The sequence below is a fragment of the Achroia grisella genome, unplaced genomic scaffold (genome assembly GCF_030625045.1).
Source record: "Achroia grisella isolate CSIRO2021 unplaced genomic scaffold, CSIRO_AGI_Agris_v1 utg660, whole genome shotgun sequence".
In the NCBI taxonomy this organism is placed as follows: Eukaryota; Metazoa; Arthropoda; class Insecta; order Lepidoptera; family Pyralidae; genus Achroia; species Achroia grisella.
In genome coordinates, this window is record NW_026712984.1 from 2,003,554 (window position 1) to 2,029,509 (window position 25,956).

A 25,956-nucleotide genomic window follows, 5' to 3' on the forward strand; every position below is an offset into this window, starting at 1 on the left:
CCCCCGGCCTTAAAGGGTTGCCTTTAAAAAAAATATACATATATATACCACTGGGAAATGAATAGCAGTATGCGGAAGATATATATAAATAAAATGAGCGGTATATTAATGCGTATAAGATTAATCATAAGCGGGAAGTTATCTGAGGTTATGTGAATACGATATATGAATGAAAGTTATATATAACTAAGCTAAATCTAAATTTTACTTATATTAAATATATAACTATTGATGCGGCAATGGGCACAAACGAACTACCGGGCGAAGGTAGCTACCCTTTGAAGTCCTAACAGTGACCACTCGCGTAGTTCCGTCTTTGGAAGGATGTACCTTTTCAACGACAGCTAATGGCCATGAAAAGGGCGGTGCGTTATCTATTACTAAAATTACAACAGTACCCTCCTTAATGGGAACTGGTGGAAGATTCCATTTAGCGCGTGTCTGCAATTGATGCAGATACTCCATTCGCCACCGGCGCCAGAAAGACTGTACAATGCTATCCAGAAGGGAATGGCGTTGATTTAAATCGTGCGTGTTGGCTTCTGGCGCAGGAATGGATGAAAGAGGGACAGTATTTAAAAAATGAGCCGGCGTAAGAGCAGACGGCTCAGCGGGGTCACTACTTCTAGCTGTGAGTGGACGCGAATTAATAAGTGCCTCAACCTGAGAAAGCACTGTTATAAGTTCCTCATAAGAGAGAATTTGTGATCCTATCACCTTAAATAAATTATTTTTAACTATTTTTACGATGCTTTCCCAACTTCCACCGAAGTGGGGAGCAGCGGGAGGAATGAATTTCATACTAATGCGATTTTCTGAAAGTTCTAATTCTAAATGCGGGCGATATTCATCAAGAAACTTATATAAATCGCGAAGATACTTGCGAGCACCCACGAAACATGTTCCATTGTCCGTATATAAACAGTTTATCGGGCCTCGGCGAGATAAGAATCGTTTAAGTGCGGATAAGAAACTAACCGTGCTTAAATCAGTAGCAACTTCAATATGAGTAGCACGGGTTGTCAGACAAGTGAAAATACATAGCCATGCTTTGCGGCCTTTACCCCCCCGACCACGAATAGGTGTGTACTGTAAGGGACCGGCATAGTCACAGCCTACATGCGTAAATGCCTTATCAACTTGAGTGACGCGGTGGCTCGGTAGATCGGCCATGAGTGGAAACGTAGGGCGCGGTTTTATTTTAAAACAAGCGTTACATTTATGAATGCGATAACGTATTAAGCGGCGAGCGGACAGGATCCAGTACTTCTGCCTGAGTAAGGACATAAGTAACTCTGGTCCTGCATGAAGATGCTTCTTATGATAAAAATCGATAAGAATATCGATAACATGATCGCGGCGCGGTAAAAGTAGAGGATACTTAGTGCAGTAATCCTCAGCGGAACTTGACAAGCGACCACCGACGCGGATGACATCGTCCTTGTCTATAAATGGTCGGAGCTTGTTTGAAGCGGAAGAACAATATTTATTATTTTTTAAATTATTAAACTCATGTGCAAAATATACTTCTTGCACGGCGCGGATTAACTTTATTTCAGCAAAATCTAAGTCTTCACTCGTAATAACGGTATTACGAGGAAGGCGTTTAATAAATTTATATATATAAACAATAGTCCGTAATAATTTAGAATATACAGAAAGGCGTTGAGATAGCGCGTAAAGTAATGATTCAGAGGTATTTGAAATTAATGTGTGTATAACAGTCCGTTGTTCGGGAATGTCTTCATTCGATAAGTCGTGATTAACAGCAAGTGGCCACTCGGCCGGGTTACTTAATACCCATGAAGGTCCGGTGTACCATAGCGGATGGTTTACTAGCTTGTCTGGTGTGAGTCCACGAGACAGGCAGTCTGCAGGATTATCGGAACCAGCAACGTGATAGAAACAGTCTGCCGGGACGTTATCGATAATTTGTACTACCCGATTGGCAACGAAAGTTTGCCAGCGGTGCGGAGAAGAGTGGATCCAACAAAGAGCCACTTTTGAATCACTAAAGGCGTATATATTATTCACAGGATACCGTGGTGCGATAGTATCAACAACCTTACGAAGTAGTTTTGCGAGTAATACGGCTGCGCACAATTCTAATCTCGCGATGGATACAATTTTTACAGGCGAGACCTTTGACTTGGCGCATAATAATTGAACAAAATATTTACTATCAACCTGAATGTGTAGGTAGACTACACCGCCATAAGCACGTTCACTAGCGTCAGCAAATCCTAAAATATTCAATTGACAATCCTCAACCACACCTAGGTGTCGCGGTATGCGAAGCCTATTAAGCGAGGGCAGTTCTAAACAGAACTGTCTCCAGGCTGCGATGATATGATGCGGGGGTTGAGCATCCCAATCACATTTCAACAACCAGAGTTCCTTAATAAGGAGCTTGGCGTACAAAATAGCGGGAGCCACGAAACCTAAAATGTCCCATAAACGGGCAACAGCGGAGAGAATAGCGCGCTTAGTACATATAGCGTCTGGCGTGATTACCTTGAACTTAAAAGAATCATTAGAGTTATCCCAAAATAGACCTAAGATCTTGTGCGGGGTGGAATTATCGAATGATTTGTCACTGAGGGTTTTGTGTGTATCCGGGATGTGAGCAAGCACGTCGCGGGAGCTGCTCGTCCACTTTACGAGATCAAACTGTGCCATTTTAAAAAGTGCAATAAGTTCGTTGCTAATGGTAATAGCCTGTTCATCTGTCATAACAGAAGATACGATATCATCCATATATAGTGCAGACGAAGCAACAGCGGCAGCAGCAGGGAATTTATCCCCTTCATCTTCAACTAGTTGTTGAACAACGCGGAGCGCGAGAAATGGACTCGACCTCAGTCCGAAGCATACACGATTAAATTCATATTCAGTCACAGGATCATCGGTGCTGAAGCGGTACAAAATTCGCTGAAACCTACGATCGGGTTCGCGTACAACTATTTGATGAAACATTTGAAAACAGTCGGCGGAAATACAAACTTTAAAAAGACGAAAGTTAATTAAAATACTAAATAAATCACCCTGTAGGTTGGTACCACTATGCAATATATCATTTAACGAACGACCAGATGTCGTTTTACAACTGGCATCTAAAACCACGCGCAATTTAGTGGTGACCTTATCCTCTCGTAGCACTCCGTGATGTGGAATGTAGTACGAGGGTATAAGTGAATTGTCTTGATGCGATTTAACTGGACTTAAATAGCCCTTATCAATATATGCGCGAATTACTTCGTTATAAGAAAAACGAAAATGAGGTGACGCTTCCAACTTACGTTCTAGACATAAATAACGTCTATGTGCGGCAGCGAAAGAGTCGCCTAAGGAGAACACGTCCTCTCGAAACGGCAGGGATACGATATATCTACCACTATCATCACGAGTAGTGGTGGCGCGAAAATAATGTTCACACTCGAGATCATCGGCACTCTGAGCGGGCGGCGCGGATATCTCCTCCAATTCCCAAAAACTTTGGAAGAGAGTGTCCATACGATCATGAATCACGGAACAACATGACGTTGTATATGCGGTATTTAATAATGCGGAATTAGGCGATGCGGAATTAAAAGTGGGTACGGAACCCATGATTACAAACCCTAATACGGTTTGTATCGCAGGCGGAATATTACGATGCTTGCTATGCACAATACCCGGCAATAGCAAGTGCCGGAATATAGAACTACCTATAAGTACGTCTATATTACTAGGAATGGCAAACTCGCCGTCTGCCAGCGGTAGGTTTTTAATGTGTGAAAATGCGGCGGTATTGACAGGAACGGAAGGCAAACTGTCCGTAATACGGTCAACAACAAGCGCGGAAATATTAAAGTGAACATTAAAATTAAAACGAGAAAATATATTAAATTCTACTGAACCCTTAACGTTTTTTTGTGAGCCACCGATACCCTTTACCATCGTAGATGAATATTTTAATTCATTTAATAAACCTAAGCGGTCACAACATTCATCAGTAATAAAATTACTTTGGGACGCACTGTCCAATAAACATCGAACTAAGTGTTGTTTACCTAATGCGTCATACACAATAACGCATGCAGTTGCTAGTAGCACAGTTTTGTTACTGAGCGCGCAAAGTGACAGACCACTCTGCTTGGCCACGGCCTCGCCACTGTGTGACGGGAGCGGGGGTGAGGCCATGCTACTACGGGGCGCGGGCGCATCGCGCGCGGGCAGCGAGCCCCGATCCGTAACAAAATGTAGCAAAGAATGATGGCGCTTTTGACATGCACGACACGAAGATTTTGATGTACAAACACCTGACTTATGCTTGGTACTTAAACAATTTACGCATGAATTGTTAGCTTTAATATGTTTATAACGATCGAGAGGTGACAATTTTTCGAATGCACTACATTTATAGAAATGATCATGCATATTACTATTACAAAGTGAACATTTTATAGGTGTTACACTTGAAACATAAGACTGCGGGTCCGGGTACTTAGCAGGCGGGCGGTATTTATTAGTAGGCGGGCGGTATTTATTTGACTCTGTACTGGTGGCGGGCGCGGGTTGTGTATTTTCATATATGCGGCATTGCGTTTTTATAAAATTAATAAATCCGTCAAAATCACGTGATTTTGTTATAGAAGAGTGTAATTCGAACGCGCGTAATGTTTCTGAATCGAATTTACGTTTTGCAATATATAATAAAATGAAATCGGATAATTGTTTTATACCTAAGCCCTTTAACGACATAGCGGCGGTGACATACTTATCTATAAATAATTGAAAACTTGCGGCGGAAGGCATTTTGCCTAATTTAAGATTTAAAATCTGGTCTAAGTAATTAGAACCGAGAACGTGAATATCTTGATACTTATCAAGCAGAGACTTAAATATAATTTCATAGTTTTCGGCGCAGGGTGTAATACCTGCAAATACCGATTGTACTTTGGGTGATAACTTACCCAGTAAATAATACAGTTTTTCTGAGTTTGTAAGTGAGGGTTGTCATGGACAGTAGATTTGTAACTAGCGTAAAATAAATTCCAATCTTGATAATTGCCGCTGAAGGAGACTAATTCCAGGGGGGGGAGCCTGGGCCTAGATACAGGTGCATCTATCCCACACGAATTCCCACCCGTGGGCGCAGAAGAAAGATCAGAAAATGTCTGTTTAATTGAACAAAACAAATCTTCAAATGAGTCATATACATGAAAATTAGGTACGGCAGAAGGATTCTCATCAAGCATCCTACTATTATATTCATCAAGTACATCTTGAAACTTATTACGAACGTCATCGATGGTTATACATGAACTAAGAAACATACGTCTTTTTTCTTCCGATTCCGTAGCCGACTTCGACTTATCGTAAATACTTTGTATTCGTTGAAATAAAGCATTACGTTTAGCTTCTAACATAATAAGTTGACGACTAGGTGAAAAGGTAGGCGCATCTTTATCTTTACGTGACATATCTAATGATTTAACGCAATATAACTATAGGTAATTATACAGTGACCTGTCAATAGACAGCGTAAGCGGACAGTAACGAAAATAAAAATTATATGTAGGTATGTAGCGAGAACACGGTTAAGTGTTGCGTAGATTACTATATAAAATATAATGGAATGCGGGATATAGACATTTATATTTGTATATTATAGGTGTGCGGGATGTACAAGTATATTATGTATAATATAGTTATAGGATACAATTTTAAGACTATACTATAAATGCGGTGATATAAATATTTATTATCTAAAGAGATAATACAGAGGAATGCGGGATATCATATGGTATTCTATAGCGGTATATAATAAATATGTTTATAAATAATAAACTATTACACATATAGGTGCTTGGTTGCGGTATAATATAAAGAAATAACAAGGCAATCCTATATGGCTACGCGGGTATGTCTGAGAAACAAATAAGTAATATAAGACTAAATAAGCGGATTTTATATTATCAATTTTGAAAGCGGTTTCTTAATAATAATATTAAACGAAGGACCTTGCGAATAAATAGCAAAAGGGGTACGTTATTAAATGTAACTCAATTTAAAAAATAGCAAAATATCCGGTTCGCAACGGGCCAAGAAATGTTAAAGCGGTTCCCTAGGGATATGTATCCCGAGAGATATATTCCTTCGATAAGACTGTCGTCACAGATCACGGGCAAAGTAAGGAGTTACGAGCGTACCTGGCTTTCTGCTATGGCGTCTTGGTGCAGGAATCGATGATCGACGACGATGATGATCGATGAACTGATCACACACACAACACGCGCGGCGGAAATTAGTGTATATACACCTTGAATATTGCACACTATCTATATACACCTTGACAATTCAATAGTTTATTAAATCGTAGTGATTCAATTATTATAAAACGTAATTATGTGCGAGCGGCGTTTCTCAGACACGAGCGGGAAACGAAGAAGAAACGCCATCTTTCTTTCCATCGATGGCGCGGGCGTACTCGGCTCCTTTCGGCCCTAGATCGTGAGTATGTCTGTCCTTGTCTATTACACGACATGTGCATTTAAACTAGTTGTGGCGCAAACAGTGTGTATATATACGTTTATATAAATTTAGACCAGTTTTTACAGGCTTAAAAATTTCTATAATTATTAAATACTTTACTAAAGTTATTTTAATCTTGGTTTAGCTTCGAAGAGCGTACCAACTACAAATTATTTCTTTTAACAATGAGTGGACGGAAAGGAAGTACGAGTGGAAATGTTCATCCTGGTCGTAGTAAAAAAAGAAAGTATTATCACAATTGTTCTTCAGATGAAAACTCTCAACATCAATTTTGTCCAGAAGGCCAAGAAAATGTAAATAGCATAAGGCAGAAGCTAAGAATGAGTAGAACCAATTTCATCACAATAAACCCCTAATAACTGAAGCTATCAAACCTGTTTTCGAAGATTTATTGAAAGACGAATTACTAATTCATTGTTTAGGAGCAGAGACACAAAACAATAATCATAGAGTCTTTGAATTCGTTGATCTGGATTTTTGCTCCTAAGTATCTCCATTCTGACCCCAAGATAGTTGAAATTCATAGCTACTTATCAGTAATCATCTTTAATTAACGTTTTGAAGGTGTTTTAAAACTAATGTTTTATGATTACTATAGTGTAGTAGTGTAGTTACTATAGTGTTTTACGGTTATGAGATGCTCCATTGGCCGCGAATCCTATACTTATGTTGAGAAATATGATAAAAAGCGAATATCACGTTCTGAGCGGCGCGTAAGTGATGTGATTACACAAGCCAGGATTGACTCCAGAGCTGAGCTTTGAAAGAGTTTCAAGAGGAAGAGGAAGGAATGTTCTATGGACCAGGCATCGCGGATTGAGGGTAAGTTAAGTTTTTCATTGTTTTAAGCGAACTTAAAACTTTAAACGCATTTTTCTCATAACTGTGTTCAAACATTCCTCCATCGTGTCACAAAAACGGCTTGATCGAATGACTTGACATCAGCACATGTAAACGTATGGAATGGACTAATATAAAAAAAATCCCAAAATTACTATATTTTTATAACAAAAAACAAAAAAAAAACTAAATATTCGCAACTTTTTTTTTCAAATGTTTACCTGAAGTCTAATTTTTGTATGAATCTAAAGTATTCATTTGATAATAGTCCATTCCGTGTATTTAGGCTGATAGGTTAAAACGCCGCAAAGTTTTTTTGTTTCAGATGAGCTAATCAGCCGGAACCGTAGAGGAAGTGCGAACCTATTTTTTCGAGACGGTGTTCAGAACGCTGTAACTCATATTCTATATGATAATTTTAGCTTATAATTTATATTTATACTGTCGAAATACATGTCAATAAACTAAAAGCTCTATCTAGTCACTGATCCTAGAAAAAAATCCTAAAAAATCCCTAAAAACCAGGCTGTCATATGGCATGACTCCCTTAAATTAACGAAAATTCAAGTATTCATACCGGTGTTGATATTAAACACACATCTATAGTTTTAATATTTATTTTTATGAAACAGATGCGTCCTTGAATATTAATTTAATTAACTAAATCTTATGTTACAATAAAACTCTGTTATTGGGATAAACGCAATTTTACTAAGTAGCTTTTTCCTTATGTGGTAATTTCTGATAGGTGAGCCTCGTGAGGGTGGAGATAATAATATTCAGTTTGTATGCCCCCTAATTTCACTCTTATATTACATATTTTAACCGAATCATAACTTTGAAGTACTAAGCTTTTTGGCAAATGGTATAAGACAGAGGTGTCCACACAGATTTGTGTTGTAACTGGCTAATTAGACATATATTTTTTATTCTAAATTTAATGTTCTATAACTGTACTTTCTTATTTTATAATTCATTTCTGTTATGTCAATACTTTCTGAACATATTTTCTCCGTATACCTAGTTTTTTTCGTTTTACCTATACACAAATTAAATAAAACTACAACACTTTGTACAAGCTAGACCTCGATATTATTAGAATAGAATAGAAAATCATTTATTCGAATAAACTTAATTACACTTTTGAATAGTCATAACAATTTGTTTTTTATCTACCACTCGTTCGGAAAGCTGTCTCATCACAAGAAGAACGAGCAAGAAACTTATGTGTTGCTCTTTTAAATAATCCTTGTAAGTTTACATTTACAAGTCGAAACGTGTGAATACAAACTACCAACAAGCACTAATTTTTTGGGTCAAATATAATCATGCAATAAGATTAAATCAGTCGTAGTACCACAAAGGATACTAAAATAGATATCTATCTTTAGAAAGAAGATTCCATTGAGCTATTCTAGGTACATAGTATAAAACTAGATTTATATTTTCAACAAAAGACTTAATAACTTAAACGAAGTTTCACTGTGACTTGCATTATAATTGAAAGCATCCTGCTGTGACAATATTCTGGTAAGTATACAATAGTTTTATTTAGCATACTTATTCACTTTTGTTATGGCAGCAGTATTTGTAAATTCATTACCGGCATGTTGTTACTAAATGGTATAATATATGTATATATCATATTTATTATTTAATTTAACAAATATAGTAAATTGTGAGCAATGTAGCTTATTTGACAAAAATATTAACGAAATCCCAGAGGAGGTAGGCAAGACAATTGGTAAGATGTTTGGATATTTAAAAGATGTTATTGAGACTAATGAGTCTATACTTGAAACATTATATGAGGAATATAAAAAGTCAGCAGACTGTGAGGACAAAGATCTAAACATAACGCAATTACTAAAGAAATACGGTTACCCTGTGGAACAACATGAGGTTACGACTAGCGACGGATACATCCTGACATTCTTCCCGATACCGAATGAGGGACCTGCAGTATTTTTAATGCACGGTACTTACTGCAGTTCAGATGACTTTTTGACCATCGGATCTAACAGTGGACTCGCCTACTTGTTGGCGGATGCCGGCTACGATGTCTGGTTGGGTAACGCTCGAGGCAACGTACATTCCCGACGTCACGTCAGCCTGTCGCCATCTTGCAAGGAATTTTGGGCCTTCAGCTGGGATGAGATTGGCCGCTATGATCTGCCAGCAATGATTGACTATATTCTAGATAAAACCGGAGAGGAACAGTTAACATACATCGGCTATTCCCAAGGCTCGACAACGTTTTTCGTTCTTTGTTCAGAATTGCCGGAATACAATAAAAAAATAAACGTCATGATAGCGTTGTCTGCTGTAGCGTTTATGTTTGGAGTTCCTATATTTAATATATTCGCTCCACTTGTCAATCCATTGGAAACTGCACTCATAGATGCAATAGGTGCGTATGAATTTCTGCCCAGGAACGGATTTATGCAATATTTGACAGATACATACTGCTCAACTCCTGCGTCTGCAACATTGATATGCGGGAATATATTATATCTTACTTTCGGTGCTGATTTTGCCCAAATAAATGCCACAGCGGCACCTGTCATTTTTGGCCATTTTACTGCAGGATGCTCTACTAGGCAAGTTCTGCATTATGGACAGCTATATCTGTCGAGTAAGTTTGCACAGTACGATCATGGGACTGTCCAAAATTTAAAGAAATATGGACAATTAACCCCTCCTGATTATCCTCTAGAGAAAATCACTGCGCCTGTGATAATATTCTATTCTCCTTTCGATCGGGTGACACCTATTACGAGTGTAGAGTTAATTAAGAAGAAACTAGGAAATGTTAAAGAAGTAATTAAAGTACCTCTATTACAGTTTAGTCATTCTGATTATGTGTTCGCCAGAGATGTTAAGATACTTCTATATGATACTGTATTAGATTTACTTGCAAAAAATATTAAGAATTAACTTAATAGAAAGATACAGGGTCCCACTAGTCGAGATAATTTATCTGAGCATACTGATATCTAGTTGAAACATCTAGTAAGAATTAATACTTTATCTACCATTAAATTACTAGGGTACGTCCCTATCTCCATATCTCCAAATCATGCAATAACTAACTTTTCGATATAAAATATGTATTATTATTCCAATGTATGTCAAAGACCCGTTCAAATTCTAATCTAGCTAGATAAGTGGAGAAACAGTGGACAGTTTGATGAAGTTAACAAAAAAGTGGAATTTTTTACGCCATTTCAAAACTATTACAAAATAGCCGTATAATTATCGTGCAACGTACTCATTGATTTTCGATAATTGAATTAACAAAGCAATTAATAAAGTAAGCAAATTACCTTACTGTTGAATTTGTAGTGGAAGTTATGCAATCAAATTTATTATATTCCAAGTACCTGGTATGCAATAAACAAAATATATTCATACCGTTACGACTGTTATCTTAGATTGGGTAGTCAGAGGCATTGTCAAAGTTGTGGAGGACGTAACATTTTATGTGCCCACATATGTTTATGTGCCCACTAATACCATATCTTGGATAAATTTTTGGTTTAATACTGGTATTTTGTCACCGGAGAGTTTGTTAGAAGACTTTTCTGTGAAGATCATAATTGAATGCACGAGCAAAGTACAGTTAAGATCAGTTATTATGATATTAAATAAAAAGATTAAAGTGGCCTTAGTTGACGGTATACGCTGGCGGAACAACAATGGATGACAGGATAAACATGAAGTCACGCCAATTATTTATCACAGCGACATAGAAGAAAGTAAATTTTCAGTGCAACATTACTGGAATATAATATATTAATATTTAGAGTAGTTCTTAAATTTACAAGGAATGTAATATAAAATAATCAAGAATTAAGGAAAGTGGAGATTAACCTTATTGACATTCTGACGACCTCGATGATTTAGTGGTTTTTTTTTTTTTTATATTTAAATACATTTTTCCACAGACATATTCGTCCGTGCCTTTTTTAATTTACTTTAATATTATAATATTTATTTAATTTCCATTTTTGTACAACTCAAGCCGAGATGTTACAATTTGACTAACAGTGACACCGAGGCAGACCTTAACGTTTGCCCACAACCACCGCTTCTTGAGTTGACAACATGATTCACCCATCTTTATTTCGAAGATTAGATTTATTTGCATATACAATTATATAAATCTTAATATGTAATTTCACAGTTTTCATTACAAAATGTATTCTAATGTAACAATACACATTATGAATTCTTATTTTAACACTATTTTCACAAGTTCACTATTTGTTATAGTGGTTTTGTTTAATTATGATTGTTTTTATTCAAATGAATACTATAATATGGATTATATTACTAATATATCCTATAGATAACATTAGTAACGTCTATTTTGCATAGATAGTAGTAATAAAAGAAACTCAAAAGTGACAAGACTGCGGTGAGCAGAGAGTGTTTCATACATATTAAATTTCAAGGAAATGAAGAATTGCTGTATGTACATTGGTGCTGATAAAGAGTATCTACCTACGTGACTTAACGTGCGTGAGTTGCAGAATAATTTACGGCATACTTCTTTATTGTTTTTACTAGCTGTGTCTCTCATCTTTGTTTGCGGAGATATACGTATCTTAATTTAGAATAGTATACCAGTCATATAGTACCCAATCATATTCGAATCCTTAGTGGTTTATGAGTAATATAATACAAGAGGTAGAGTTGATGTAAACACTTCTACTTGGGCACCTCTGCCTCACCAATTTCAGCCAGTCGCTTCAGAAAAACAACTTCTTTGTTAATGAGTTGTAAGAGTGGTGTATCGGTAACTTAAATCACGCACATAAAACAAATAGATGAAGGTTTACATGCCATTTAATCAGTGTTACATACTATAATAAACAAGTAATAAGTAATTTTATAATAACGTAGCTGCACTCGCGAATTCGTCCGCGTGGAATTTAACTTTATTTTTCTAAAATAAAACTAGCCTAAGTTACTTCTTATTACATTAGTTACCTGCCAATAAAAGTCTCGTCGAAATCGGTCCAGCCATTTCAGAGATTAGCCGGAACAAACAGACAGACAAAAATTGTAAAAAAAAAATATTTTGGTGTATGTACCGCATTTGTATTCATATGCATGTAGTAAAAAACGGTTATTTAAATATTACAAACAGACACTCCAATTTTATTTATATGTATAGATAAGTTTTAAATATTTGGTTCTTTTTCATTAAACGATAAATAAAAATGTTAATTTACTGTGGCTGTTGCAAATTACTTATTTGATAGAGAATAAGTTGCAATCATTTGCTTATTTTTCACTACGAGTTTAACTAAAATTATTTACATCTTTTTTATGTAACTGGAATGGCAAACCACTTGATAGCACAGCTGATGATAAGCGATAACTGTCACATATGAGCAGCACCATAGGCATGAGTTACTTTTCCGGAGAGCAAAGACTCACTAAACGACTATTTGAATGACGAGCGTACACGGCAATAGTTATTAAGGCTTTTCATTTAATGTTAGACATAGACACCTATATAATATATATTGTAATTAAACTGGCTTTTAAAAAAAAGTAATACAATTGAGTTTCTTGCCAGTTCTTCTCAATTGGATTTATATACTGAACTAAAAAAATTGACGTTCATAAGCGGCTAAAATGTCTTACATGAATAAATGATTTTTGAATTTGAATTTTAAATGCCTCTGTTTTTTATTAGACATTTATGGTCACAAGTGCAAAAAAAAATGTTATTCTATTAAAGAGTATGAGGATAGTCATGAACTGTCTATCTTTACACAGAATTGTATAAACAATGAATAAAATATAAATAAACGTCTATTCTTCATAATAAACATAATTTGAAACACAAAACAGTTTGTCATATAACTTTACTATGTTAGATACACGGAATTCTGAACACTCGCGTTTCTACAAATTCCTACATATTTCGAGGGAATATTAAGCTAGTTCTACACGAAGTTTGTTTTTATTGAGCTTAAATTGTTGTAATATAAATTGATTTTTTGTTTCTAATCGACAAAACAAATGACAAAATGATGAAAGTGTCGTTTATTACAGACAAATTATTATTTATTTCTTTATAATGGTTAAACGGACCTAATAAAATAAAGGATAAAGGTTATCTGTCGGCTCAATAAATCTGGAGGGGTGAAATAAGAGATGAAGAGTAATATAAAGCTAGTATATAGCCCACATTATTTTAATAGATATATTAATTTTTATTTTTATTTTGTCTTTTCATACTTTTATTATTTGCACTCCCGTGACCCACACACTACTTCCTGTGTCACGCTGTTTTGAGTTAATTGGAGGAGATCTCTCTTTTATAGATAAGTCTTCCTTTGCTATAAAAATTTGTAACATGTATTTAAAATCTTGTATTTAAAAGTACAATAAAGTATATATAATACGGTTACGTTGTTTCCCGTGACTTCGTATAAACATCCACTATTTGTGATATAGCAATTACCAACCAAATATACGTTAGTTATGTATAATTAGATTACATTTAGAGATAATTTTTACACTTTATATATGATTACCGCTGCCCATGAGCACCCAGCAACACCAAGGGAATTGCCAAGTACATTGTCGGCCTTTTAAAAAAGAATAAGCTCTTTTCTTGAATGTTTCAACATCGTCTTGGTTCGGAAATACCATTGCTGGAAGGTGATTCCACAATTTGGTAGTGCGTGGAGGTCCAACAGTGAAGGCATATGGTCAACAACATCAGGCAGGCGTAGGCGAGGAAACCAGTTGAGGCAAACCATATGCCAAAGCAAAGCCATGAACAGATCTCCCCGCATAGTCGGTGGTACGTGAACCGAGCCATTTACGCTAGACATTAAAGTCACTTAGAATCACAACCTCAGCGGAGGAAATCTGTTGGAGCAAAAAATCTGTAGCCATTTGGACACGTTTAATGAGTCAGTCAGTTTCGGTGTTGCTGCTATGGGACCTATAAGCATGCATAGATGCTGGGATTGTCATCGCAATCTTCACACAACCATAAAGTGGACAGCACCTTCAAGTGTACCAAGACTGGTCCGTGAAATAAAATGGTGCTCCAATTTATATCCACCCTGGATAGGTCAGGTACGACATTTCAATACAGACCACCAACTAGCACTGATTTATAAGCTACAGATATTAAGTACACAATAGGATTATAAAAGTCGTACTGATTCCCTACAAACAGATGATTTTTTTAGGATAAAAGATGGTAAATGCGTGAAGTAACACATCGTGTGTAAAGAGCCTAAGATGAAATTCAGCGTTGCATGCCTCATGTAGTTTTATAAGGCGCGAATTTGTAGAATGCTGTGAAAATTTCTACTTAATAATTCGGAAGCGTTTTCAAATATATGCTATTTCGTGCAGCACTGCGTCGTAAGCAGTGTACCAAACTAAATATCTGGGTAATTGTAGAAATGTACTGCTATTTAAACGTGAGAAAAATGTGATAAAAAATATCTGTAATTTTTAATAATATTGTCAAAATTTATTTATTTATTTATTTGAGCGACCAACAAGACATACACCATGAGGTTACAATTATTATAACTTGCAAAAAGTTCAGGTATATAGTGTTGACTTAATTACTGGTTGCCACGGCATGCTTAAATGTTTACAGAAGTTTATATATGTATACATCTTTTTATTTCTATATACAGATTTTTTTTATATTATTTATATGTGTATAAATATTAAAATTTTAGTTTTAATTTTAACAGTGCATGTTGGCGACAGACCTCTTTTTATAGATATTTCTATTTTTAAACCATATATTTTTATATACAATTTTTGACATATATTTTTTATTATATTGTTTTTCTACATTGTGTCATATAAACTAAATACATCACTATAATTTTTAAGTAATTTTATTTATAATATTTCAACGTAATAGTGTTAATGAAACGGGTTTGACTTTTGTTTCAATATGTGTTCTTGAATGGTTGACTTGAATTTGGAGAAATCAGAAAACACGTCAATATCCGAACTCTTTGCTACAATATTATAGTTATTTTCTAGTCTATTAATGGTTGAGAAGCATCCCAAATTGCTTCTGAATTGCTTTTTTGTAAATAAGGAATACTTTTTACTGCGAGGTAATTTATAGGATGCGTTTATAGTTATTTGTTTTAGCAATGCAGGGACAATCAAGGACACCATTTTGTGGCAAAATGTCCTTGTCAGTCTGTTTCTTACCTTTTCACTTGTAAACGGTGGAACGGATTTAATTAAATTTGATATGTAGATAGACCGTATTATGGGGACGGATATAGATTATTATATATCAGAAAAAAACAGAAAGCGATAGCTAGCGAAACATATAAAAAAATTCTAAAGTATCTATCTAATTGTTTATTTGTTTACTTAGTTACGACTAAAGTGCTTAATCAATTTTCTTAAAATTTAATATAAAATCGATTTTAGTGCTAGGATGAATCCAGGCAGTCTTATCATATATTTTGTATAATATAAGTTATTACATTTATTATGGTTTGATATGACCATAATTATGTAAATATATCTATTATGGTAATTTCAAACCCTAGTTAAATAAAATCCACCTAACCATTTTTATTACCTGGCTAGTTATAAAATTTAAATTAAAAAAGAAAACGTTTTTTAATTAATTATTTTATGGCTTGGGACAGAACACATGCCGTCATATTTCTGTATTGCATTTAAAAGTAACCTGTACTAACTACCATAGTGTATCTTTACATAGTATAAAATGAAGTAGCTGCCGCTATGTTAGTTTAGAGTTTAACATTTAAATTACGCCACGAATTTTAATGCAGTTGTTAGCAATAGATACATTGATGAGGAAAGTTTATATGTATAACTACACTTCGTCCGCTTGGAATTTAACAAAAAAGTTAATTAGAGAATATTCTAAAACAAAACTAGTCTAAGTTACCTTATCTTTAGTACATCAGCTAATTAAAAAGCCAAAAAAAGTCCCGTCAAAATCGGTCCAGACATTTTAGAGATTAGCCGGAACAAACAGACAGACAGACAGACAAAAATTGTAAAAAATGGTATTTATATTCATATGCATGTAGTAAAAAAAACAGTTATTTTAATATTACAACACACACTTCAATTTAAGTTATATGTATACAAATTCTGCGAAAAATTAATCACTAAAAAATTATGAAGGAATTCGCTCAATTCTTTTTTTATGACACGAACAGATTTTGCGTCATTGCGAGTATATTATATGTAAGGATACTTAAGAAATAAAGAATTATACTTGCTCATTTATCAATATACGGATCAAATGAGTGTGTAATTTATATAGAGAACATGAGTGAAGCAACGGGTCAGAGCCCGATTGATAATAATAACTTTTTCGTTCTGAAGTATGAAACCGTAATAAAACCAATAAATCACCGCGTACTTGTTCTCTAATATCGAATCCGTTGTTTCTCTCCTTCATTCCTCCCTCCCATCGTACGTCTTCTCGAGATCAGATCAAATTAAACGTTGACGTTATTAAATCAAAGCCATATATCCTCTAACATCTGCTTACATATATTTTATATATGCGATCGCTGAATGCTTCTAAATAATCTGTTTGAATCGCAAAATATTCCTACATACGTTTTTTTTATCCCTTCTGAGGAAGACAAAGAGGTAAGTCAAACAGTCAAGCATAATTATAGTAGGTTTTTTAAATATAAGTAATAAATACACACTATGGCAAGCAGGCACCACCACATTGTGGAATCACCTTCCAGCAATGGTGTTTCCGAACCGATACGATATTGAAACCTTCAAGAAAAGAGCTTATTCTTTTTTAAAAGGCCGACAACGTACTTGCAATTCCCCTGGTGTTGCGGGTGCTCATGGGCGGCGGTAATCACTTACCATCAGGTGAGCTGCATGCTCGTTTGTCCTCTGTGTTATAAAAAAAAAGGCACATAGCATACACACACACAGGCCTTTGTTCAGCAGTGGACGACTTCCGGGTTGAGGTGATGAATAAATACACACTACTATTATAAATGCAAAAGTGAGTATCTTAATCTTTCTGTTTCTTACCTATTTGTTGAAACGATTGAAATGAAATTTTATGCGACTCTATATACCACGATAATGGCTATTTATTAAAAAAAAAACAGGGGTAAAAGTCGCTGCTAACACCTATTATGCCGCAGTGGTCTAGCGGTGAAGAACATGGTCACAAAAGTCACATGGTGCATACATTATGTACTTATGAGTCAGAGTTTTTTATATTAATGTAAGTATATTTTTATATATGTATACTACTAGCTGTCTCGGCAAACGTTGTTTTACCATATAAATAAGTATTGCTATTAAAAAATAGGGGTTAGTGGTAGAAGGGTGAAAATTGAAGGCTGTATGTATTTTTAATGCCATTTAATAAAAATAAATAATTTTGTCGTAAAATAAAAAAAAAATTGGGGTGAGGCACCCTTAACACTTAGGGGTATACTAATTAGTTATAAACCTATTCTCAGACCTACTGAATTTAATTTAATCGGTCTAGACGTTTCGAAGGAGTATAAACACGAAACGTGTGACACGAGAATTTTATATATTAGATAATATATACAAAAATGTAGTTAAATTATCTATCGTTAGTAACCACAACACAAGCTTAGCTTAGCTTGGAATTAGATGGCGCTGTGTGAATTATTTAGAGTTATTATAATCACTATAATAAAGTCATTACATATGAGTACATGTGGGTTGAAACAAATTTATCAAGTCAAATTTCTCCAAGATTAATTAAGAGAGTTAAATTGTACAAATTACACACATAAATTACTTCACACATTAAGAAGGAGGCGGGGGAAAATGGTCGACAAATTGTCACATCGTATAACGAGATCTCAAGGAGGAAACGTGCTTATAAAAAAAAATATATAATTTAGAACCTCTCTCTTCCGATCGATCGTCCGTCCAATTCAAACGGGGATCGATATTACAACGGCTTGAACCAAGTTTCGAATTCTAGCGGTGTCCTCAGGCTAAAGTCGTATCCGTCAGGCGAGAGTTGGCCTTCAGCCACTCCATAAGTCCTTCCGCGGGTTTGGAGTACCATCTGTACTCGCCCCCTATCGTCCGGTGAAGCTGTAAATGCCAGCTACGGCCAACAGCATTAGAGTAGTCTGAGAAAAAAACCTAGAACTTTAACCTTATATCTCACTTCAAATTTGGTAATAAAAACAATGAGTAGGTCGCACGATAATTATACGGCTATTTTATAATAGTTTTTGTAATGGTGTAAAAAAAATTGTGAATTCAACTTTTTTATTAACTTCATCAAAACGTTCGTTTCCCCACTTATCTGGCTAGATTAGAACTTGAACGGGTCTTTGACGTCTTAACCAATTAACACAGAATTGAGCTCGTTTATTGGCTTAACGTAACTAACGCCTAAAGGGTCAAGTTGAATTAGGGGTCATTTCTTTGTGATAGGAATAACATTACTGGGACAGGAAATGGTTTTTTTAATGGCGGTTACAGAATATCCTATTTTAATATTTTGGAAGAGATTTAGCAGTAATTTTTTTTTTATGTAAAGGATAAGACGTGTACGTTTCAGCGTGCAAATTGCATTGCTATTTTTTTGTAACATCCATGCAGCCATTTAAATACGATAATGTAAGAAACAGATCGTCAGACAGATATACCTATTATCACTTATATAATGTTAGTACATATTTATTAACGGATCAGATTTTTTTATATTACAAGATGTGTAATATATGTATATAATTTACAAAAAAATAATTTAAAGAGAGTATGGTAAAGGTTTGCCGCTCAAGCAATCTATTTCAGATTATTTTTGGGTACAGAAGGAAAAGTGTAGAGTGTAGTAGAATAAAAGACAAATTATGTTGGAAGGACATTACAACTGAGTTCTAAGCAATAGCAACGTATAAAAGTTATCATGGATGTAATGTGATGTAATAATATATTCTCATATTGAGGTAGTTTGAGGTATTATTAACAACTAAGATCATGGTAACCATAATATATGAGGTCAGATCAGCCTCTTATAGCAAATTACTAGGAATTTATCAAAATGGTTTCCAGGGGGTACCGCGTGGATGTCAAGCTGATATAGTTAGTATATTGCTACCTATGCGTCTATCATTACTAGCAATTCCCTTTCCCCAAATACACTTATTTTGTGAAATAAATTTGACGAGGTTGTCTCTACAGATTAATAACTACACTACAGTATGCCTCCATACTGTAAATAACTGTGTTAAAATAAGTATTAAGATTTGGATTAAGGGTCGACAGAACGCTTTGGATCGCTACCTTACACTATATACCGTATAATATATACCGTATACTATATACGACTAATATATATATATATATTATATATACGTATTTGTATATATACGTAATAATGATTTAACAGTTGTATATAGTATACGGTATAAAAAACAAAGGTTAATCAAACTAATCTTATCTCGTACCAATTTTCTTGCATTGAGTGTTTAATACATTTTTGGTGTTATAAATATTATAAAAGTAAAACGTAAAATATTTTTAAAATTGTCTTCAATTCCGCCATTTTGGATTTAGAATGACGAATGATCATGCCTAGTCATCAATATAAATAAAATAAATAAAACCAATTATTTCGAATTATACAATTATTTTAACTATCATATTTATTTTGCATTAAATCTATAATTTCAGTATGTCTAGGCCTCCTCCAGGGACTTCCATTGGTTTCTATCCTGTACAACTCTTCTTAATTTTGGGCCCTCAGTTGATTTCATGTCATCTTCCCATTTCATTGTCTGCCTATTGTCATCTATACTTATAAAAATATCATCTGTCTGTACATGAAAGCTATTTGAGGAAAAATATTAGTTACTAATTTAATGAACCCAAAATTTGCCTAAAATTTTGTATGTTTGTCTGTGTATAACCTATATAAACCTATTTTAATTAATCTGTGGTAGTAAGCTTCACTCAAAATGTTATATTGGTTATATTCCTGTCGGTTTACAAACAGAAAGTCCTTACAAGCTCAGCTAATTAGTCAATACGATTTTCATTTAATTACATTTCTAAATAGAATTTATGTCAGTACATAAAATGATTAATTCTTTCATGTAAACGATCGACTATCCTATTACGAAACTAAAGTAGAAAATCCAATTATTGAGTCCTTATGGAAAGGATTAAGAATTAATTTCAGAGATATAAAACGAGAGATTAATAATATATAGTGTAAGTAACTTATAACGATGTAGGTTATCAAGGATTTCAAATGAATGATTTTTCCAAATCTTTACCAATGTAGAATTGTAGAGTTTGTTTGTTTGGTTAACCGCGTTAATCTCAAGAAGGTTCGGATTGAAAAAATATTTTAGTATTAGATAAACCATTTATCAAGAAAGATTGTGTTCTATATAACATCATGCTACTCTACATATAACAGCGGAGTATCAATGAAAATCTTGTAAAGACGGGGAAAATTTATTTCTTTTGAAATCTTGCTCTCTCTTAGATAACGCAAGTAAGTTCAGTCGATTAACTAACGGAGTTCTGAGGTAGCAAACGTTAAAATGATATATATCTATAATTAAATTAAAGAAGTCCACCCGTTTTTGAAATCAATTAAAACAATTTAATTGATTTCAAAAACGGAACAGATTGAGATTGAGATTACAGATTGTAAATTATCTCAAACTTATACCTATATGTATAAAGAAACGTCTTTGCCGGTACAGTCTTACTTAAAAGAAAAAAGTTGACTTTCGATTGAATGAAATAAGGCAATGATATGACAGAATAGAGGTATGGTATCTTACTACTCTAGAATGACAACACATGAGTGGCACAGGCGGCTCATGATAACGTAACGTCCATAGTGTGTTTTCAAGTACATAGGCGATGGTTACAATTAGATTGGTAATCAGCTTGTTTACCAATTCAAGTACATAGGCGATGGTTACATTTAGGTTGGTAATCAGCTTGTTTACCAATTCAAGTACATAGGCGATGGTTACAATTAGGTTGGTAATCAGCTTGTTTACCAATTCAAGTACATAGGCGATGGTTACAATTAGGTTGGTAATCAGCTTGTTTACCAATTCAAGTATATAGGCGATGGTTACAATTAGGTTGGTAATCAGCTTGTTTACCAATTCAAGTACATAGGCGATGGTTACAATTAGGTTGGTAATCAGCTTGTTTACCAATTCAAGTACATAGGCGATGGTTACAACTAGGTTGGTAATCAGCTTGTTTACCAATTCAAGTACATAGGCGATGGTTACAATTAGGTTGGTAATCAGCTTGTTTACCAATTCAAGTACATAGGCGATGGTTACAATTAGATTGGTAATCAGCTTGTTTACCAATTCAAGTACATAGGCGATGGTTACAATTAGGTTGGTAATCAGCTTGTTTACCAATTCAAGTACATAGGCGATGGTTACAATTAGGTTGGTAATCAGCTTGTTTACCAATTCAAGTACATAGGCGATGGTTACAATTAGGTTGGTAATCAGCTTGTTTACCAATTCAAGTACATAGGCGATGGTTACAATTAGGTTGGTAATCAGCTTGTTTACCAATTCAATTACTTAAAAATGTAACGTGTTGATTTCTAATATGTGATGTGTTATATCTATACTAATATTATAAAGCTGAAGAGTTTCTTTGTTTGTTTGTTTGAACGCGCTAATCTCAGGAACTACTGGTTCGATTGAAAAAATATTTTTGTGTGGAATAGTCCATTTGTCGAGGAAGGCTCTAATGTAAATAACATTACACTCGACCAATAGAAGCGAAGTATCAGTGAAAAATGTTGCATAAACAGAGAAAAATGCTGTTAAGGTTACTGCAGTTAGCTCATGACCATGGCTAATGCATCCTAATCGAAACGGCGAGAGGCGACCCTAAATTTATTCATGTTAAAATTCGTTTAACTCTATTAATAATGTGTACTAAACGCGAAAAAATTAAAATAAGTAAAAAATATATGAAATCATCTTCAAGCAGACTGTAAATAGAAAGATTTAGTACTGCAAAACATTTTGCACGTTATAAATGACGAACTGTTCGCTGCAGTTTCTTAGAAGTATTACAGTAGTGAACTCATTGCAAAGGCTATGCTCCTCTGAAACTGCACTGTACAAAACCACCTGGACTTTAAAGTATTTATGAGCAGTTCATGAAAGCGTGAAATACATTTTCAACTTATTCGTGAGAGGTCTGTGGCTTAGTGGTTTACTAATAAATCGTAAAGGTCGTAAGTTTGAATTTCGACGACGATGACAAAAAAGTTTGTTTTATTTATATGATGATTATTATGAAGCATTGATATCAAAACTATAAATTAATATTGTTTCTGGAATGGCAATCAAGACTACCAGATTATAAGTAGAAGATAGATAACCGTCGTCTATTAATTTATTTGCTTTGAATAGGTTACAATGTTCTTAGAAATACCCACATAGTATCATATTCAGCTACATTCTGAGCATATAAATAGTTAGAAGAAATTTATAATTTCAACAATAACATTATTCATAATGATCTTAGTAATGTTATAAATGCAAAAGTTTGTGAGTATGGATGGATGGATGTTTGTTACTCTTTCACACAAACACTACTGAACGGATTTTGATGAAACTCTACAATAATATAGTTTATGCATCAGAATGACACATAGGCTATAAATTTCATACGGGCGAAACCATGGGAACAGATAGTTACTTATAATAAAATATACAATAGCTGTCGTCTTATACATTATTTTACAATATATATATTATGTCATTATGTGATGCTTATGGTATGTCTCCTGCGTTTCCATTCCTCAGGAATAAAATGTCAACATCCTAGGCACTCTGTAATTTCACAGCCTTATCTCAATCTCTTCAAGCCAAAACATAGCTTAAAAAAGCAAGCTGCTTGGCAACTGGAATAGGGTAGACAGAGGTTCCCGTAGAAACAACTTTGTAGTACATTGTCTCTTGTTGCGGGTGAATGATATGATGTTGTTGGTCGAGACGATGTACAGTGGGTTGCCAAATTAATAGGGACAGTCACATTTTTTATAATTTTTGTTCTTCAAGTGGTCTTGACTACGTTTTTAAGTGGTAAAAGTTTTTTGCTGATATGTTTTTATGTTCACCTTGTCTCTATAACTCAAATTCAAAGTGAATTTCAAGTGCTGAGAGATTTGTTTATTTTGGAAATATATTTTAATGACGGGAGAGACACACAGTCGTTCACACGTGTAAAAGTGAAACACGTAAATTATTCTTTTAAACAGTTCTTTAGTGGTTTTGTGAAATAATCAATACCTGCAAGTAAGTAATATTTTACTATAATTAAAATTAAAGTATTTTGGAGCGGATTTTAGAACAATTTTAATTTATTTTTATTTTTTCAGCTTTGGCTATGGGTCGAGGGGTAGATTTGACTCCGAGAAAAAAATCCGAGGTTAAAACCCTTCTCCTACACACAAATCACTCTCAGAGGATGATAGCACAACTGGCCGGGATATCGAAATCTGCCGTCAATAAAATAAAAATAAATTTAGATCAAAATCAGCCACTTTCGCCCAAAAGAAAAGGCAAATGTGGCAGAAAACGTATCACAACAACACGTTCCGATAGGAAAATTCGAGATATCTGCTTGCAAAACAGAAAGAAAAGTGCTGGATTTTTAACTCAGATAGTACAGGAATCTGGAATACGTGTTTCAAAAAGAACTGTACAGCGAAGGTTGGCAGAGGAAGGCCTGATAGGTCATCGTCCAGTTAAGAAACCCGATTAACAGAGGCGATGAAAAAGAAAAGGCTTGCTTGGGCTCGTGAGCACCGCCTGAAAACTGTTGAAGACTGGAATAAGGTCAGTTCTATGGTTAATTTTATTTGTGTTATATAAAATCATATTTACAAAAATTATAAATAGTTTCTATATTTTTTTAGGTATGTTTCTCAGAGGAGTCAACTTTTGAAATTCTGGCCAACAAAAGTAACTTCGTGAGGCGGCGCCCAGGCGAGAAATTTCATCCTGATTACATAGTGGAACGAATTAAACACCCTGTAAAAATAATGGTATGGTCTGTCATCAGCACAAAAGGAGTTGGGCGCCTCTATATCGTCCAGGGAACCATGAGACAGGACCAATACAAGCAAGTATTAGAAACTCGCCTGTTGCCGCAACTTCAGGAATGGTTCCCGAATGGGGAGGAATTCGTGTTTATGCACGATTCAGCTCCATGTCATAAAGCGAGGAGTGTAACCAAATTTTTGGAAGACCACAACATTCCAGTTTTACCTTGGCCTGGCAATTCTCCTGATATGAATCCCATAGAAAACTTGTGGGAAATTACCAAGGCGGAAATTGCTAAGGAAATCATAACTACCAAAGTAAAACTAATTGAAAAATTAATAAATGTATGGTTTCACAATCCCAAAATAAAAGAAAGTGCTAAACAGTGTATTGAAAGTATGCCGAGGCGGATTCAAGCACTGATATTAGCAAAAGGAAATGTGACAAAATACTAATAATTTCCCATCATCATTTTTATTATGCTTGTTTATATTTTCTAGTTGTTCAAATATTAAATTATTATAGTCTAAATTCATTATAAGATATGTGTCTGATATTATTAAATATAATTATAGCCTAAAGTGACGTTTTTAATTAATTATAGACCAATATTTTACAAAAAACGAATATTTCGTGACTGTCCCTATTAATTTGGCAACCCACTGTATATTACAAATGATAATAGACTGACAATATGTACATAGAAATAATGATCTTATACACTAAATAACAATAGGAAAATGTAAGTAGGGGTGACACAGTTTAGACACAGCATTGCTTAGTAGACAATATTGAATTTGTCTCACTAGACATTATTAAATGCAATTATTATTTTTGTGTATCTAGGTAACTGTGTCCCATATCACTTATCGGGATTGACTTCTAATAATATAGTTCACATTCTATCTTGTGCTATCTACACTCTAAAGTATGGTTATAAACAAATAATTAAGCATTAAAATAATTATCAAATTTGAGTCCTATAATTTACAAATAAAGTTCAATTTATTAAAACGTGGAAGTTGTAAATATATTCTCAAGTTTTATCTCGGAAGCGAATGAGGACAAAGCTGTTGAATTAAAAATGCATTTGTCGCTTCTTGTTTGAATGGAGACCGCTGCTTTGTGGATAAAAGTTGATTGTACTTTCTTATTTCTTCCATTTTATTGTGTAGCAGAATAACATAAAAAGAAATTATTGAGTAGAAAATTTGCTTAAATCCGTTTTCGGTATGTCGTTTGATATCTTTACGACAGTAATCTCAGAAGGGACAGTCAGATACACTATCTGCTCTTGTTAAACGGATGAACAGTAAATTTGAATTTAAGTTAATAATCATCATCATCATCGCAGCCCGGAAGACGTCCACTGCTGGACATAGGCCTAGTTAATAATGTCCCCTAATAATTATTTTTCTAATATATTTTCCAGATACATATAATGCTCAGACAATTTTTTATTACACATATGTATAGA

The 25,956-nt window shown here is 34.5% G+C and overlaps 2 protein-coding genes and 1 long non-coding RNA gene across 3 annotated transcripts; 2 read left to right on the forward strand and 1 right to left on the reverse strand.

Annotated features, from left to right (window-relative positions):
* Positions 1 to 225: 225 nt before the first annotated feature.
* On the reverse strand, positions 226 to 3,609 carry LOC131849669 (uncharacterized). The gene is made up of 3 exons (XM_059199780.1): positions 3,045 to 3,609; positions 1,657 to 3,002; positions 226 to 717 (listed from the first exon to the last, which is right to left on the reverse strand). Exons 1-3 carry the CDS (start codon positions 3,607 to 3,609, stop codon positions 226 to 228), a joined length of 2,403 nt encoding a protein of 800 aa, XP_059055763.1.
* A 5,517-nt stretch (positions 3,610 to 9,126) lies between these two features.
* On the forward strand, positions 9,127 to 10,314 carry LOC131849670 (lipase 3-like). The gene has a single exon (XM_059199781.1). It carries the CDS (start codon positions 9,127 to 9,129, stop codon positions 10,312 to 10,314), a length of 1,188 nt encoding a protein of 395 aa, XP_059055764.1.
* A 13,124-nt stretch (positions 10,315 to 23,438) lies between these two features.
* On the forward strand, positions 23,439 to 24,012 carry LOC131849569 (uncharacterized). Its single transcript, XR_009357802.1, has 2 exons — positions 23,439 to 23,729; positions 23,813 to 24,012. It is a non-coding gene; the product is annotated as an uncharacterized LOC131849569 (long non-coding RNA).
* Positions 24,013 to 25,956: the final 1,944 nt, after the last annotated feature.